The sequence below is a fragment of the Aythya ferina genome (assembly GCF_964211825.1).
Source record: "Aythya ferina genome assembly, chromosome: 5".
NCBI classification, from domain to species: Eukaryota; Metazoa; Chordata; class Aves; order Anseriformes; family Anatidae; genus Aythya; species Aythya ferina.
Genome location: NC_140301.1, coordinates 41,292,243 through 41,310,439, shown reverse-complemented (window position 1 = coordinate 41,310,439; position 18,197 = coordinate 41,292,243). Strand labels below are relative to the sequence as shown.

Genomic DNA, 18,197 nt, shown 5'->3' with positions numbered 1-18,197 from the left:
GGATATGAGATGGACTGCTACCCACATGGGTAATTATACATGCTTCGTTTCCACAACTGGAACCAGAATGAATACTCTACAGCATTTTACTGTCTTTGAATAACATTAAATGAAAAAAACAAGTGAGTAACTTGTTTACGTATTAGTATTGGAGGAAGCAACCTGAGCTGGCTGTCCTTGAGTTTGCGGAGTCAAACTCATTCAGTGGGCACTTAACACAGGCCTAGGGAGAAAAGCCACTTTGCTACCGACATACATACTTGCTGTGCTGGCTCTGCTGCTCCATGGGGTGCCGGCTCCAGGTTCCCAGGGACAGGTCACCAGAAGGCAGGGAGAGGATCACAGATTTGTCCACTTGTGAGAGACAAGCTTTACTGATGATTAAACTTTACACTTCTATCCCATCTTCTCTGTAGGATCTCAAAGCACTCCAAGATTGTTAATGGGCTTAGGGTGAGAGGAAGATGTATTGCATGCACCATTTTGGGATGGGATAAGAAGCGGAGATCTGGCTCACAGTCATATGGGAGACACGTGGGTCCACATCATGTTTCTTCTAGAGACCTATTTTGACTAATGAACGGAGGCAGATCTGCCTACTGCCTGCATGGACCTCTCTGGCAGCATGGCTACTACAGGATGCTGTCACAGCAAAGAGTCAGGGTTTCTGGTGAAAAGTGCCTGTGCAGCCAGAGAAGCTCAATGCTGCAGACAAATGAAACCTCCAGTGGCCCCTTACCTGCACCAGATGGAGAGCAAGTTAACAAAAAAAAAAAAAGAGAGAAAATAAAAAAAGAGAAAAAGAAAAACATTTGGGTGACCCAGCATCTCTGCAGTTTCTCCTGATGGGGTTGCAAACAGGACTGCAGGATGTGCTCAGGAGTGTGTACATGCTGCCATCACCTGCAGGCAGGGGTCTGTCCTGCCACTTTGCCACCTGTGGCCCAGGGCTCTCCCAGCATGAGAAATAAGGATTGCATTTAAATTCAGTGGGAAGAGTCTCTGGTACTTACAGCCTTTAAAGCTTGCACTGCAAAATCTATCAAGGAGTACTTGCTTTTCATTATTGCATTTTGGTGCTTTTCAGTAAAAAAAAGCTCTGTCCTGAATGTAGCCTGGAAACATTAAATGGAAATACATATTGCATGAAGCAGGGGTTTCCAAACAGATCTTGCTTTGGGTACTGCTTTCTGCAGCAACCATAGCTGCCAACTCCTGCTGGCAGCTGGAGTTGTTGGTGTCAGCCCTGGCCAGAGCTGCTGAGTGTGGTGGTGGCTGCTAGGACTGACTTTGTACCAGTCTGCCCATTCCACCTCCAGCTCCCCAGCCTCTTGTCACCCCTTCCAGTATGAGGATGCCAGCCATAGCTCTCCTAATCTTTCTTCCAACCCCACAGTCTTTTTTCTCTTTCTTCCTCCTGTGATATTTTCAGCAGCTGACCAGCACTGCCAGCATACTTGCAAGAGGTGACTTTGGTGCTAGAGACGGTGGGACACTGCTTGTGTCCAGGTACAAGCATCACAGGTGAGCACCTTTCTACATAACACTCAGAGTACTCTGAGTACCAGCAGTACCATGCAGGCTGCAGGGTCTTCATGCCTAGGAATGCAGTGAATTACCATGACCAACCACTTTCAGAAATAAATAATAATAATAAGGTGTCTGAAATGTTTTTGAAATTTGTACCTCTAAGAAATGTGGCTTTTGTAGGAAATTTTCAATGAGTTGTGGGTGCTCAGCTCTCCATGGCCTGTTTCTTGAAAGGCATAACGCTCTGCTGAACATACAGCCCTTTGAATTGATGGGCTTCTCTAAATTTTCTGTTTCTTATTAAATCATTATGTATTCTGCATTTACACAAAATGGCTAGAAATGCAGAACTTTGCCTTCCTCTCAGTCTGCATGTCATTCCTTTACAAAGCTTGAAAATATTTTTGTTTCATCTGGTATTTATTCATTTGGCTATGCTGTATATCCAATTAGACTATTCTGCTGCAGATTCAGAAATGAGAACGGTTCCACCTCCCTCGCATGCAGCGCCATTTCTCTTCAGTTTCATTTCCCTCAGGGTCACTGTTAGGTGATGATATGCAGTAATGTCCCCAGCGAGGTGCTGTTTCCATTAGCTTTCCCCTTCAGAGCTGGTCAGAGGTCTGAATTCTTACATGATTTGTTTTCTTGGCTTCTTAGAAAATAACGTTCAGTTCTGATCCCTCTTCTATACAGATGAGAAATGCTCTGCTTTCAAATATTTCTTCCTTCTCTAATAAGACAGTGGCTCTTACCTCTGTTGTTAAACCAAGCAGAATGTTTCACTGGATGATTCTTTAAATCTTTATTCAATACTGTTTATATAAAGATGTTTTTTAAAGCAGGAAGAAATCATGTGACAGAACATATCATGCATATCCATACACCCCTGGTAAGACAATAGCAGAGAATGCTCCCAGATGCATCTACATGTACATGGAATACAATGCGAAAGCAAAGAAAAAGATCCACCTATGGAGCACAAAGCATTTTCTGCAGATGGGTAAAAGCATAAGCTCCATACTACAAGGATGCAATAAACTCAGTGGATGTAATCTTTGCTGAATCAAACATGATTCAACATACAATATGCTTTCAGTTATGCTATTTTGGCAACTGCCTTCAGGGGAGGAGGAGGAATGACAAACCAAGTGTGACAGGTTCCCTTTCTTCCCTCAATGAAGTGTCGTTTGAAAGTTTATCTTCTTTCAAGCACTGAAGTGTCTTTTTCTCTGATCATGAAATTCTAACATGTGGGGGCACTTCAGTGTCTTGCTGCACTTTAGCTTACAAGAGCAGTTATTCTCTTAAAGTTAATATTACTCAGTAGCCTTATATTGGCTCTTCACACCACTTGAGGCCCATGGTAGGGCTTTGCAAGAGAAGCTGGAGACAAATGGCCCTGTACTTTACCATCATGGGCCTTGAATAAGCTGCTGTGGAAGTTGACTTGGAGACAAATTAGGGCTTGCATATGCAGGGAATCAGTGATCTGCAAATTTGGAAGAGGGGTTTTAGAGATGAAGTGACTACTACTGGAAAATCAGAAGAATTATTACTCATATAGTCAAGCCTATCAATAAATACCAGGGTTGGGGTGAATTCAATCACCAGTCAGGTCTTCTAGTTTTATTGATCTTTCCACGCTTTCAATATATATTTCCTATAGTTATCATCTACATTTAGCTGAGTAAAGAGTCATCAGTAGACATTGTATTGCAATTAAAACTGGCAAGCTTAAACCTTATCATTTTCAGCAGAAGATACATTGTTTATTTTTTTCCCGAATTTGCATCTTTTTCTGTTAAACAAACCTAATTGAAACTCCACTTGGGTGTTGCTTGCCCACATTTTTCTCTGTCCCCCAACTCCATAGCTGGACAGCATCTCCCAGCTGCATTGTTGATTACAATTTTATGTTATCAGAAGTTGAATTTTCTCTTCTGAAAATCCTTACTTTTCTCTGTTTCAATACAGATGCAAAGCAAATGTCAAGTATCAAGGTTGTCATTTTTTCTGTTTGCTTTTTTTTCCTGAGAAAGAAACTTCACCAAAACTCCTGTTGTTTTCATAAATGCTTTGCTCCAGTTTCAGAAGTATCATTTTTTTTTTCTGTGGTAGAAAAAGTACAGTTTGCAGCCATCTCAAATTGAAATTAAAAACCCAATTGCTCTGAGTTCTTAAAATTGTTCTGAGTAACTAAATGCCAATGAGAAAACCCAATATTTTGGACTTATTTTCTGGGAAGTAGAAAGCTGTGGAAAGAACTCATAAACTGGACATCTGCATGTCTAATGGTTGGCAGAAGCCTGCTCAATTATACCAGCTAAATAGTTAACAGCTGATAAGATATTACCCATCCGGTCCTATACTATGATCTAGACTGCAGAACTCTTTTGTCTTCAGAATAAAGTCTTGTCAAGGCATCTTGTTTCACTATTCTAGAAAGTCTTCAACTAACCATTACACTCAGCTGACCACATTGTTCACTGTTGTGGCATGACTGACAGGCATTGCCCAGCTTCTCCTCACTGGGCAATTGCAATTCCTAGATGTTTCTATGTATGGTCAGGTTACTGGTGATAGAGCACCAGAGGCTCTGTGGTGTTGTTTCAAGACTCAGATAGAAAATGTGCCTGCCATTGCTCTACTAAACACAAAGATGTGAGTCTCAGAATCTTTTACATGTCATTCTGTCTCTAATGACTTTAAAAATAATTGAACTCCAAAAATTGCAAGTGTTTTCTTTTTAGCTATTGTTCCTTCCATATTTTTTTTAGTCTTGTAAAAAATATTATTGAATTTTATTTAAAAAAAAAAAACTGTCTTCCAAAATGCTTACTCTTCAACAGGAAATAAGAATGCCTTTAGCTTTTTCAACTTTTATTGAAAAACAACAAATCCAGTATATTCGTACAAGACATGCACATTATTATTTTATTTGTCAAAATAGACCATTCCTTATCATCACTTCTAAATAGAACATTGTGGACTACTTTTCATGAGACAACCCATAGCCACACTACAATCTGTCATAAAACATCTGGTAGCCTAAATTTACTAATGCAGTATAAAGCTCTTTTGTTTCTTGTTTGCAAGTCAACAGCTCCAGAAATGCATAGGTAAACATCTTCTCCTTTCTTTTTTTCCACAAAAAATGTTTTCCACCAAGTTTCACAATGGGTATTATTCTTTGTATACTATAATGTCTTTCTTTGAATTAGTTATCTAAATGAATGCTAAGTAAATCTCTTCACTTTCAAATCCTCCCATCTTTATGTGCACACATTACTTTTACTGATCTCACAGAGTTCTGTATACATAGGGAAAGGAGGGTAGAGACTTAGAAACTGCCACCATTGCAACTAACTACATGATTTTTGCTTCTTTCTTTACCTTTGCATGCAACTCATTGAGTCAGTATCGAATTTATTCTCTCTACATTTGCCTCTTCCTTTCTCTGTCACCTTCATTCCTAGTCCACCTCTGCCTCTTGTCATCTATGTGCACAGTGTTGTCTCTCTTGCTGTCATGCCACAAAGCTGAGAAAATCACGTCCTAGCCCAAGAGAAAACGAATGTGTGATCACGAAGGTCATGCAGTTGCAAGGTATGTTTCCATTCCAAATCCAGCTGCATGCTATTGGTCAAAACCAAATTGCATAGCAGTATTGCTATGAGAAACTCCCGCAAATTGTGAGCCAGGTTAGAAAGAGTCAAAGGTGTCCCTTTGCAAAGGGACAGATTTTTTTAGGCTGTTCAGTGGCTTCATGAATTGCTCAAAGGGTTGCTAAGTGTTCTTGAAAGTAGAAAATATGGATGTCTCACTTCAGCCATTGGTGCAGTGAAAGGGAGGTGCTGCACTACAAGGACTCCACAAGCCAAGAGTGAAGGGGGGAAGGAGCACCGTAAGCTGTGCCTCTGTGATATCCACTTCTCCCCAGATGTATAGCTGCATCCAGTGTAGAGTTTTGGATTGGCTCCAGGTGATGTAGCTGTTACGTGTCTCCATTCATCTTTATTCCTAGTCAACTATACTCAGACAGCATGGAAAATAAGTCATAAACTGCTTGTTCCTCATCTCACATAACCTGAGAGGCATGTGATGAGGTGTGGAAACAGTGTGGCTGCCTCTCAGCCAGCAGTGTGATGACATACAAGTTGGACCAAACTTAGATTACCACAGGGACATAAAGAAGGACGGTCCTTTTTCTTGTTTGTGGAGCCAAGATTTTGTGTTGGCACCAGGAGAAAATGTGTTGTGGCACTCAAATCAGTGCAACTGAGATTTTCCTTGAGTGAATCCAACACCAGGAAAAAAGATCACCTCCAGTATCCACCTCCATGATAAAAATCCTTCTCAAAGTGATTGAATGAGAGAAGAACATGGAAGCATTATACTTTTAAATAGTCTACACTCACAAGTTTCTGTCAAGGTTAGTTTCTTTCTGCTAATCATTTCTTTAAAATTCATTCTTGCTACATCTCATTTCTTTTCCACATCAGGCACTTCATTTTTCTCTTCAGAAAAGGGCTGGTTTCCTTACTCTCCATCCATGTATATAGCAGAGTCAAAGGGCTGGATTCTGAAGGATATGTGGCTGGAATATAACGGTATCAACTTCAGTAGTTACTCCAGGAGTACTTGAGAGAAGAGTCAGGGACAAGTTCTTTTTAACAAAGCAAAGCCTGTTGTCACAATTGTTTAAAGCTTTGTGGTACAACATAGGATGTGTCAGATAATGTTCATTTTTAAAAAGTATCCTTTTGCATTTTGCAACCTCCTGTCAGCTGGGAATTTTTATTTATTTATTTATTTATTTATTTGATTTCTCCTTCTCGTGACCTGTTTTTGCAATTTGTTTCTGTGCTAGCCCAAACTAAGAAATTCTTCCACATCACTGCATCTGGTAGCTCTGATAGTCCTATGACTGCTTAATTTGTTTGTGTACTTATAGATGAATCATGAGAGAAAGAAAACAAACTTGAACTCTACCATTTCCACTTGCTCAAATACATAATTTTAATGAGCAGTAAATTTGCTGGAAAATGTAGTACCAGTTTTCATGACACTATCCATTTATGAATTGCACAAAATAACAGGGCTAGACGGGCAACTCAACTGAAAGAGTTGTTTTCTTCTTAATTGGAGTAGAGGACTAAGAGTCCTGAGGAGATCTGAATGAGCTTGCCTCATCTCAAAGGTTGGTGCTTTCACCCTTTTGTGCCTGCTAGGTAGCACCTCGCCTCTTATTTGGCCTCTGCTGCAGATGACATCCATGCTAGAGTAGGGGCAACTAGAGCCCAGCACAGCAGACCTTCCATCAAACCATGATGACAGTTACCCAGGTTGTGCATTTTATACCCAGTAAAATAGCTCCAACAGTGGAGGATTGATTTTTCTTTCTCTAATGCTTTATCTGTTCTTGGATGGCCTTTTCATTGCTTTCATTGAGGGTCATCACTACTCCCATTTTTTCCAATATTAAAACTACTTTCTCTTACTAATTCTAGTTGCTGCTTTTACTCATCCATTTAGTCATTACATCCCTTTTAGCCATGAATGTTCTGTCTCTGTCACATCCTTATGTTATAGATATCCTGTTTTACCCTGCTATGAGGAGTTGAGTCACCCTAGAAATGATTGCTTCCCTGTATTGCCTAGAAAGGACAGTTTATATAGCCATCAGTGAGTAGAAATCTGCATATTGACATCTCTGATTAGCTGAGTTGAATCTAGCTCTTTTTATGGTCATCAGAAACATCTTTCTCAGAATGACTCAGCATGTCACTGGAAGGGCTCAGCAGAGTATTGAAATGCTTACTCAGAGATGAACTACTAAATTAGCCAAGGGAGCAAACAGCTAGTCCCTCAGTACCTTCCTCTGATCATCACCATCTCTCTCTTTGCTCAGGATGGAAACTCACTACTTATCTCACATGATTTACTGTTTTTGTTGTTGTTGTTGTTTTCTTTTCTTTTCTTTTTAGGGTTCTTCTTCTCCTTCTTCTTTTATACAGTAGCAATGCAGATTTTGTATTTACATTCATTGGCATGGGATATTACTATGAAAATTCACATCCATCCTCCCTGCCCGTCTCTTACCCATGTCTTTCAAACAAAAATGTAAAACTAATATATAAGATTCCTTAGTTTGTACTTCTCAATTAGCACATTTTTTTCCTTGCTTAAATGGTCCTCCTGCTGTTCACCACATCAGTAAAGCAGAGTATTTCTTTAGTCATATAGCATAAAAATTATTTTCTGGACAACAAGTTTCAGGGAGTATTTTCTGTCCATTATTAAGGTATGCATCATAAGGTGGACAATGTGATTCATCATCCCAGTTGAATAGCCTTGTTATGGGCTTTCCTTCCTTCCTCCAGCTTCTTCACTTTCTGTTTTTCCTAGATTAATCTTGTGTTTTTGTTCCTAGACTCCTTCAGTCCTTTCATATTATATGTCCGTATAACATGATGTCCCCAGTGAAGGATGGGAACATTTCCCAGGGAAGAATCATCTGCAAATGTCATCAGTATGTTTCTAATCTTTTTTTTTTTTTTTTTTTTTTTTTTTCCTAATCACACTAAAGATATTAAATAAAATCAGAGCTAGTTTCAGTCTCTGTAAGAACCCTCTAGGCACCTTCCCCAGCTTGCCACATTAGCACTTATTGTTTCAGTCCAACAGCTAATTTATAACTCATGCTTTAGTGCTCTTGAATGAAATTAATGCAACAAAACATAATTCTAGACCTTCTGGAAAGCAGAGGTGATATTTATTTTAAACAAAACTGACTGTGGTCCCTCATGCTCTTTTTCCCACACATTTTACTCACTTCTTTTCTCACACCCACATGCCCATAAGCGCAAACAGTGTGTATGTCCAGGTACTCTGGCCAGTTATTGAGTCTTCACTGCCTCTCTTGTGTTCCTCTTTGCTGGTTTAACAAGCAGGATTTTTGATAGGCCTTTTATACCTTTGAGGAGCTGAATGTATTAAGAAGCAATCCCTGAATGCTAAAACTTGCTTACTTCATCTTTCATAAATCTTACATGAAGCCGACATCTGGTTTCCTTGGGCATTTTTAGGGCTCCAGACCATCTTGAAACTGGGGTAGTGGAAAAAGGAAGGACATATGTCATGTGTTGTAACTTTTTTACCCCACTGTCTTGTCCTCACAGGTCTGTGCTGGGCCCTTACTGGAGCACAGGCCTTCAAGTTCTCATCCAAAAATCACATTCCTCAAGGCTTGACAGTTTGACTGCAGCTGCTCGTGCCCTTGGTTATCAAGGCAAGTATCTTGGGGATTGTTATCTTATTGATCTGTAAGTATGACCACTTATCAGAGTGGTCATTACTTATTTTAAATTTTGCCTGTAGCACTTACTCAAGAGGGTTCCATTTGTTTTTCACATAGTGGGCTTATTATAGGTTCTGTTTTATGTGCAATTTACTTCCTTTTATGGGTCCAATCAACAGATGTTAAATATGATTTGTTTATTCCTGACAGTCTTCTAAAAATCTCAGCCTGAATAAGCAGTCATCTCAGACTCTAAGGTAACATGGCACATTATCAAACCACTCATAATGGAAAAGATCCCAACCTATGCAGTTTGATTTTGGTAGAGTGACTGAAGCGTACTTTAAACACGGGACAAATAAGTTCCATATCTCAATGATTTTAGAGTTGCAGTCTGTTGAGCTGAATCAATTACAAATGGAGGGTCATTCAAAGACAGCAAAACATTTAAACTGTAATTCCCCATTTTGCAACGAGTCAAATAGCACTGCACAAGCTCATCTTTTGCATGTTTTTGTTCAGTGTCTATGGTTTTTAGCACTGGTGGTGTTGCCTATGAACATGTTACATATTTATTCTATTTCAAGGTCAAGATTTCCTGAGAGGATAGAGATATACAAATAACTTACATTTGATATGGCTGGGTATTCAAGCAGCAGTGCTATTGTAAGTGATAACAAAAGACAAAATGTAAGTCTGATACTTAAGGCCAGAACATGTTGTTTTTTTGAATCTTTTGTAATAAAATGAAGAAATAGAAATTTTATCTTCCTTAATAAAAACGTATTTATTTCTTTGTATGTTTAGTTTATGATATCAGCTTTACAAAATGATTCAAACAGCTTTTACAATAAAAGATAATTCATAAATGTTCCTACAGGATTACATATTATTTCTTCATATACAAGTATCCAGAGGTCATTGCTTTCTTGTCAGAGAGAAATCTGAAGCACTGTATTTTGGGTTTAATTATAATATTCACATGTTTCAGTAAACAAATGCTGACCTCATTTAGGTGCTGGTTTAGGAGTCATTTTGTAAAGCAGCTGTTTGGGGGTCACCACTGCCATTTTTTTCATTCTGTGTGCATACATTGTCACAGGGTACAGAAGGAGACAATTTTTCTCCTTTTTCTTTTCCTTTTCCTTCACCTGCACCCCCAAGAAATCCACTTGTTGAAAATACAAAGACAAGCATTAGACCGGACAGAATATGGGCAGCAGTGTGAAGGTACAGGAGAGAAAAAGTGAGAAAGGTCTTTCAGAGGATAATCATGGGTCAGAATGAGTCTGAATTGCAGAGAGAATGTACAGGATCAAGGGACAGAAGAAGAGTATTGAAAAAGGGAGGAAAGAGAAAGAAAGGAAATCAGACAGCAAAGAACAGATGGCACATATCCTGGTACCAACCACAGAAGCCTGTCTGCTCTCCAGCACCAAAGAGCACAACACTGTGTGCTACTGCCCCAGAAGGCTCTGCGTTCTGCTTCAGCTTCCTGTGACAAAGAAATGCCTCTGTTCTGATATTCAAATCCCTCTTCAGGGACAGGTTCAAGCAACACTGGCATTATTTATCCTTCTCTGCTACCAGTGTGATTCCTTAACTGATTACAGGGAACTTCAGTCATTGGGAGAGGAGCTGTTGATCTCACTGGAAGTGCACTGAGGTTGCAGACCTTGTTCTTGCAACCAAGAAAAATCACTACAGACCCTAATATTTTGGGAACTAAATGTCAAATGCTGTTCAGACGCTTGGTGCACCTACTCTCATTGACAAAAAAGACTTTCTGCCTTTGCTACATCTAGATGATGTGTGTCCTTGGCATTTGCCAATCTCTCTGCATATGCTTCCCTTTTGCCATTAGAGTTCACCACTGTTATATTGGCTACATTTTTGCCTTCATCTGGTGTGTGTACATCCACCAACTACCTGCAGGGCTAGGAAGCTTGCATCAGAGCAAAGAAGGGAATTTGAAATAAGTAGGACAGAAATAGGATGTTACTTGGGGAAATGTATTATGGAGTTCTGGTCCCTGACTCATGCATGAATAAATCCAAAATGCTAATTCTAATAAATTTTACCCTGGAAACAGAGTGAGTTCAAGGTTAACGTCCCTGAAAAACTGAATCATATTTTCCAGAAGGACATCTCTACTGCAGTTCTTGCTAACACACATATTCAAAACAAACAAACATTACTGCCAACTTGCTAGGGCAGAGAATAGTAGCTTTTCAAACATAGAAATGTCCTCTCTTGGTATTGTTTCTGTCCCCAAGGGGAAAATTCAGGGTCTTTTTGAGAGATCAATATGAGCCATCTCTGAGAAGCAGGATCCTTTCCTTTTTCTCCTTAGAAGAGAATCAAGCAGAGCCAGTTAGAAACAGTGAAAAACCATTACTGTCTCAAATGTTCATTCCCCCAAAACAGAACTTTTTGCAAAGATGTGTTTTCTGTCAGTTTTTAGCAGAAGTGTTTCTCAGCCCTCTGCTCTCCTGGGAGCAGATATTAATCCATAGCTATAGAACCTAAAACCTGCTGTCTTGCTGTCTTTTTCTTGCATGAAAGAAGATTCTTTTGGAAGATACAATCTTTCTTTTTTTCGGAAATTTCACTGGAGACTGCCCCAGAGGCATGGACACATGTGGAGTGTCCAGAGGCTGGGCAGTGAGCACACATTTGGCAGCACAAGGAAGAGACTGCTCACGCACTGGGATACCAGGCATCTTCTCACAGTTGACTTTTAGTTCTTGCTTTGTTGTTCCCATGTGGTGCTTTAGCATCCCTGGGAGTCAGCCATTCAGGGATGGTTTTCTGGGCATCACTGCTGACAGCCAACACCAATACCAGCTTGTGTTGAAGCTAACTTGAGCTGGAGTACTGACTTCTGTGTTCCCTGTACTTATGACCAGCCCCTGCTATTCATATCAGTCCAAGGCACAGCTAACCTCACAACTGCTCCTCAACCTGGCCTGACATTTTGAAACCTGCTTGTGTAATTCATAAAAATGACAGCGCAAGAAATATCTTCTTTTCCCCATTGCAAACTCAAAGTTAAAAGCCATCACAGCTGCTGCAGAGGCTTCACCAAAAGCCGTATCAGCAGTTTCTGTTTTAAAAACATTTTTTTTTTTTCACCCAGTCATACTGATGCAGCTGCAGTTTTCGGCAGAGCCTTCTCTGTGGCTGATTTGCCATTTTCTCTCACTTTCCATTAAAAAATATCTAGGGCTTTCAACACCTCAAGTCTTAGTTTATGAAACTCTGAAAGTGAAGGTTAAATATATCACAGCATCTGGAAAAGCTCTGTCAGACCCAAGGTCAAGCATTTTGCATATTTAGATGGAGGATTGTCTTTGTTCTCCAACTACATTCTGAATGCCAGATGAAATTACCAAAAGTTGCTTCAGACACAGTGTCAGTAACATGTTGTGGATAACTCAGTGCTAATGAATGCTACCTGATGAATTTGAAATAGTCTGCCAAAGGCAATGGCATTGGGTTCAAATCTCTCATGGTCGTGAAGGCAACCAGGAGCTGGTAGGTTTCATGAGTGCTACCCTCAGACAGTATATCTTGGGCTACAAAGGCTTTTGCTAGAATTTGTGCTGCCTACATGAAGGACTTTCATCTCTCCTCAGGAGCCAGCTGCTTCAGTTCCTGTGATCCAAGGTCCAGGTTCCTTCAGAAATGGACAACTGCAGAATAGCTTCTGCAGACAAGGAAAAAAAAAGAGTTGGATCTTGTGAACAATAGAATGTCCCCTGCTGATTTGAGACCTTCTTCAACAGCCATGGGTGTCCAGCCTGAACCCTGCAGGATTTTGCCAGGAGAGCTTGAAGCACAGCAGGGAATGCAGTTTCCATGCCTTGAGAAGCGTGGCAGCCCTGGGGCAAGGAGGCAGTCACATGTCATTAGACAGAAACTTGTGGTAGAGGGAAGGAAACAACATTTTAGGACTCCCGGTGTTGTGATAGAAGGAAGGAGGGGAACATATTACCAAATTAAACATTTTGTTCTCTTTTCCTCATGTAGTTTTGTGCTGTTTTGGTTCTTGTTTTCTGTGAGTGCTGTTCCCACACATTTCAGAAACAAATGGATGGGTGAAAAGGATATTCAGCTTCAGGTGCCCTTGATATTAAAACAGAGATGAATGCATTCTAAGGCAAAAGATACAAGGACTGATTATCTAACACCTATGCTTGACATCTAGCTTCTGAGTCCACATATGAAAAAAAACAAACTTTCTTCTCCCTATTCATTTCAGTTAGAACATGTGCTAGTAGATAGGGTAGGATGAAAATAATTTATGGGTTTTGTGCAATTCATAGTATGTATTTTAACTGCAAAAAAAAAAAAAAAATATATATATATAATGAAAATCACCACTACTGAGAAGACATCAGACACACTATACTTTCTCTTCATTATTACAGCACATATCCAAAACAGTTATGCAGAACAACCTGTAAAAATAAGATGAAAAGCAGTGAAAGATGTCTTGCTATATGTTTTTTTTTTTTTTTCTCTCTGGTGACTCCACTTAATTTCTGTTAAACTGGACAAACCCAGACATTTATCTGAGGGAATCTGTGACAAAATTCCTACTGTAAGAGCTTTACCAGAGCTGAATCTCACCTGATACAAGATTGTGGGAATAAAATAACTTCAAGAAACCTTTCATTTCTTTACTTTTTCTTTCTTTACTTTAGCTGTTTCTTCTATTAGTATGTTACTTTACAATGAGATGTTTAGGAACATCTTGAGACATCTCTTCAATTGAAAAAATTCATTGGATGCTTCATCAAAAAAATTGTGAATCCTGAAAGGAACATAGTCTGTGTTTGGTATTTATTTGATATCAGAAGTATATAATTGAATCTCAGGTATGGATCAGTGGAATAGTTTCTGTTCCAGTTAGATCAAAGTTAGATCAAAGGTCTGCCTAACCAATATCCTGTGATGGCCAAGAGTATATACATGTAACTAGGGGAGAGCAAGAGGATAGAGAAAACATACAGTGATGCTTCTCCAAAATAACCTTCCAATCTCCATCAGCTTGTGACTCAAAGATCCCCTGAACCAGACATGGTGTTTAATTATCTCTGATGAGTTTCTGTTACTTGAGCTTCTCCAGACTCCTTAAATTCACGCCCTGTTTTAGTACATACAGTGCTTTTTGATAAAGAATTATTTTAAAGCATTTTGTGGTAAACCATCTCCCTTTTGTTTGTTTATAATCTGCCACCTGCCAATGTCATGGGGTGCCCCTTGCTCTTGCACTGGGAGAGAGACTATCAACACTCATTTGCTATTGGCACTCAGGACTTTACACACCTCCAAAGTATTTCCCCTCTGTTATCTCTCTTCAGGCTGAAGAAACCTCACCTTTTGGAGTAAATCATTTCATAACTGTGCCAACATTCTCTGAGCCTTTTCAAATTCTGCTATGTCCTTTTTGAGATGGGCAAAAAGAATGGTATGTAGTGTTCAGGATGCAGATGTACCATGAATTTATACAATGGTATGATGTTTTCTCTTTTGTTCTCTTTCCCTTTCCTAGGCATTTTTAACATTCAGTTTCCATTGTTACCTCCACTAAGAACTGAGATGACATTTCCATAGGACTGTCTGTTACAACCTTTCATTTCTGAGTAATCTCTGAGCCCATAATATTACATGTGAAGTTAGCATAGGATTATTTTTTGTTGTTGTTATATGCATCACTTAACGTTTATCTACTCTAAATTTCACTAGCTATTTAGTACTCAGTCTTGTAAGATCCTTCTAGACAGTTCTGTCACCCTACTACTCATACTTGAAGCATTCAATGTCTGTTATTGAAAAGAGAATTACTATTTAGCTTTAAAAACATATTAAAATTAAATATATATCAGGGAAAATTATAACCATTTGGTCTAGTTTCTATATTCAGTAACTCCAGGCTTCTTATTTATTGCAAATCTGTGGGAGCAGAAAAGAACCTTTCCCTGGAAATTGCTGGTGATCTGCTATTGGGTAGGATTGCAACTGGGGCATAAGCTGGAACAGTCTCATATAAATAATCTATGCTTTCTTCTTTCTTCACTATAAATAAGCTATTTCCAGTGGCTATTGCTGTAGTGGGAACAGACTGTACATATGGGACTGAGTGTGGAACTCTGAGGTGTCTGAGCAGATGTAGCTTACATTTGAAGTCAGGCAAAATCTGGAGTCAAATGCCTCATTCTTGGAACTGAAGTATTTCTAAACCTGTTTTAAATAACAGGACCAAGCACAACATGCACATACACACTTTTTTTTTTTTTTTTTTTTCCTCTTGAAATATACTGCTTGTAATATGTAGCTGGTGATTAGAGAAAGAATGGAGAACAATGATCCTACTCTCAGCCAGTGGCCTTTGGCCAGTTAGTTTTTCTTCTTTGACAGGCTCTGAGTGCTCCTTGGGGCACACGTCTGCCATGGACAGCTTACAGAAGAATTTGCCAAGTTCTTTCCCTTGACCCTTGTCTTACCAGAGTAGCATGAGCACAAGGGAGAAAAGGGACTCATCATTTTCCTTGCTCTGAGTCCCGAGAATTGTGGACTCCCATGCTTGCCATAGAATTGGGCTCAACTTGCTTCATCTGCAAAGTCTGAGCAACCTGGTCCAGTGGAAGGTGTCCTTGTCCATGGCAGAGGGGTTGGAACTAGATCATCTTTAAGATTCCTTCCAACACAAACCATTCTGCATTTACGTGATTTAAGTAATAGAGTAAAAGAAGAAGAAAATACCAATGTTGATTAGAAATGGCCATATGTACTTCACCAAAGATACCCTCTAGAAGCATAAACTTTTCCCCTCTGGCTTCACAGGGATGATTTAACTGCCAGGATGCAAAGAAAACAGAAGCTAATTATCAAATGAACATTGTCTTAATATGTTAATGAAGCGGTTTTGCTAATAGCGAGAGACCTGAATTTTAATACATTTTAAGAGCTCCTTGATTACGTGTTTGTTAGTTGTTATGATCATTTTAAATTATCTGTGCATGGCTTTATAATGGGTTAAAAACTGTATTAAGCACTGTATTCTAAACAGGCCTTGATGAGGCAGGTGAATAGTGCAAACATTGTCACTAGGAAATTCACTTCAAAAGAAATGTAAACTAGTTAACCTAAAACGTGTCATCAGATCCAACAGCCACAGTTAGCAATGTAAGTAATTTTTATGTACCTGCCAGCTATTTCTTCAGAAATGTTTTTTTTTTTTCTTTTTTTTTTTCTTTTTTTTTCTGATGATAACTCTATTCCAGGAACCTAACAGCTATTATATCAGAGTTTCTCTCTGATCTCCAAATATATTTAGGGGAATGAGCAAAATACTTTGTAAAACACAAATTTATTCCATTCCATCCTATCTTTGGCAATTAGAACAACTCCCTGTTTTCTTTTATTCAGTTATCCACAGATTAATGTTTTTTTGTTCTTTCCCCTTCAGAGAATCTGTACCATTGTCTTTAGGCAGGCCTGGGACCAGTACAAACCAAATATTCTTTCTGTAATGTCACAAGCTTAAAAATATGAACACTTACAGAGCACTTTTCTTCTAGAATGTTTCTTGGTCCCCTTTTTCATCAATTTTCAAGTCACCCTGGACCATTTCAAGTCATCCTGGACCATTATCTTTCCTTCTCAGGCTTCTTTTCAGACATTTGGAAAAGCCTTCAATCAAAAAAATCCTGATGACAACAATTGATCCTATTGAGCTTGTTATTTAAATGAGATCTGCTTCTCTTGCTTAGTGAGAAATAAGTGACAGTCATGAGTCCTGTTTTCAGTTTCTGCAATTTCCAGAGGCAGCCAGAGGTATCTTCTCCATGAGATATCTTCTTTCAGTCTTTGACAACCCATTTTCAGCCAAAATACGGACTAAAAAGCCAGCACAGTATCTGTGTGGACAGAGAGGGCATACCTTCTGGAAGGATGTCACTGTTTGCTGGAGGTTACTCATGTCTTTTTGACATTTTTCCCTCATTGTTAAATGAAATGATACTTGAGATATGTGTGGCACAGATTCTGGGTTTGCTGGTGTGTGATTGTACATATTCTCCCTGCTCAGACAATCAAGGAAGCAAGACTTTAATTTCCCTAAAATAGGTAGTGGCACTCTGGATGGGAAGGGAATGGAGACGTGCGCAAATAGGAGTTGTACTTAGGTCAGACAAACAGCCACCATGTGGTTTAAACTTGCCACTTGTTACGCCCATTAATAACAAACAGAAGGCTCATGCTTGCAGAGCAATGGTACTTTGTGATCCTCATGTAATATGAAGTTATACAGTATGGGACAGAGGCTTCCTCATTTCAGTGAAGTCACATATCTGCCTATCATTCAGACTCCAAAAGTGCCTGGAACATTAGGCCATTCTGGCAGCTTGGTGAGCATTTGGGCTACCTTCACGTACCAAGCTCTGGCAGTGCTTTGATTAATGAGCCAGTACTTCCACCTCCTGCACACTTGGGTGCCTGAGTTCATTTCATGTCTCTGGGTCAAGCCCTTGTAGCAGCACTGATAGGCAAAACCTGAAGAATAGTAAGGGGGATCGAGACCATCCAGAATTCTAGCTGTAAAACCCCTCTTAGGAAACCATATGAGAGGATACTTAAGTATAATACACATAGCTTTGATAGTTTGCAAAATTAACTATATGAATTATGTGAGCTAAATAAATTAACACAAGGTAATACTGCTCATTTTGTTACATTTATTTTCTACAAAAAAAAAAAAAAAAAAAATTGTATCTCCTTATTTCTTATTTCTTACCTCTGTGCCAATTTGTCAGAGAAAGGAGGAAACAATTTTATTTAACCTAAACAGTGTTTGAAAAATACTAATTGCATAGTTCTGTTTAATTTATTTTTAGGTCATACTGCCCTCTAGGGGATTAGGCATATAGCTAGAGATTTTTGCATAATAGGAACATTTTTAATTCACACAAAATCAGATCACTTCCTCTGTACTGCAGTAGAATATAATAACCTATACAGATTTTGTAACTGAGCATTTTAAGTATAACTTTCATTCATTTTCTTGGGAAGTATCTTTCATAATTAGCATAGAGTCTTTGCTTTCTGGATGTGAGGCTGACACTATATGCACAGGATATTCATCTTTTTACTTTAGGAAGTTTGTACAGGGTCCAGATGATGCAGTTAAGTCAAGGGAACTTTCCCACTGTTTTTGAGGGATATTGTAGAAGTATGACAAAACTTACATACTTAAAAACCCCTTGTGGAGAACATATATATTTGCTGCATTGAACATGATCTCACTTTCAATGTTTTTGAAAAAAACATGCTGTTTATAATAGAAAAAAAAAACATA

At 39.0% G+C, this 18,197-nt stretch overlaps 1 protein-coding gene across 1 annotated transcript; it reads left to right on the top strand.

Annotated features, from left to right (window-relative positions):
• Positions 1-9: 9 nt before the first annotated feature.
• LOC311437272 (uncharacterized protein) lies at positions 10-12,854 on the top strand (the record flags this gene model as incomplete). The annotated part of the gene is made up of 6 exons (XM_084520309.1): positions 10-29; positions 417-534; positions 1,433-1,524; positions 7,967-8,065; positions 8,715-8,824; positions 12,472-12,854. The coding sequence occupies 6 exons, from the start codon at positions 10-12 to the stop codon at positions 12,537-12,539; spliced, it is 507 nt and encodes a 168-aa protein (XP_084376435.1). The 3' UTR covers positions 12,540-12,854.
• Between the last annotated feature and the right edge of the window lie 5,343 nt (positions 12,855-18,197).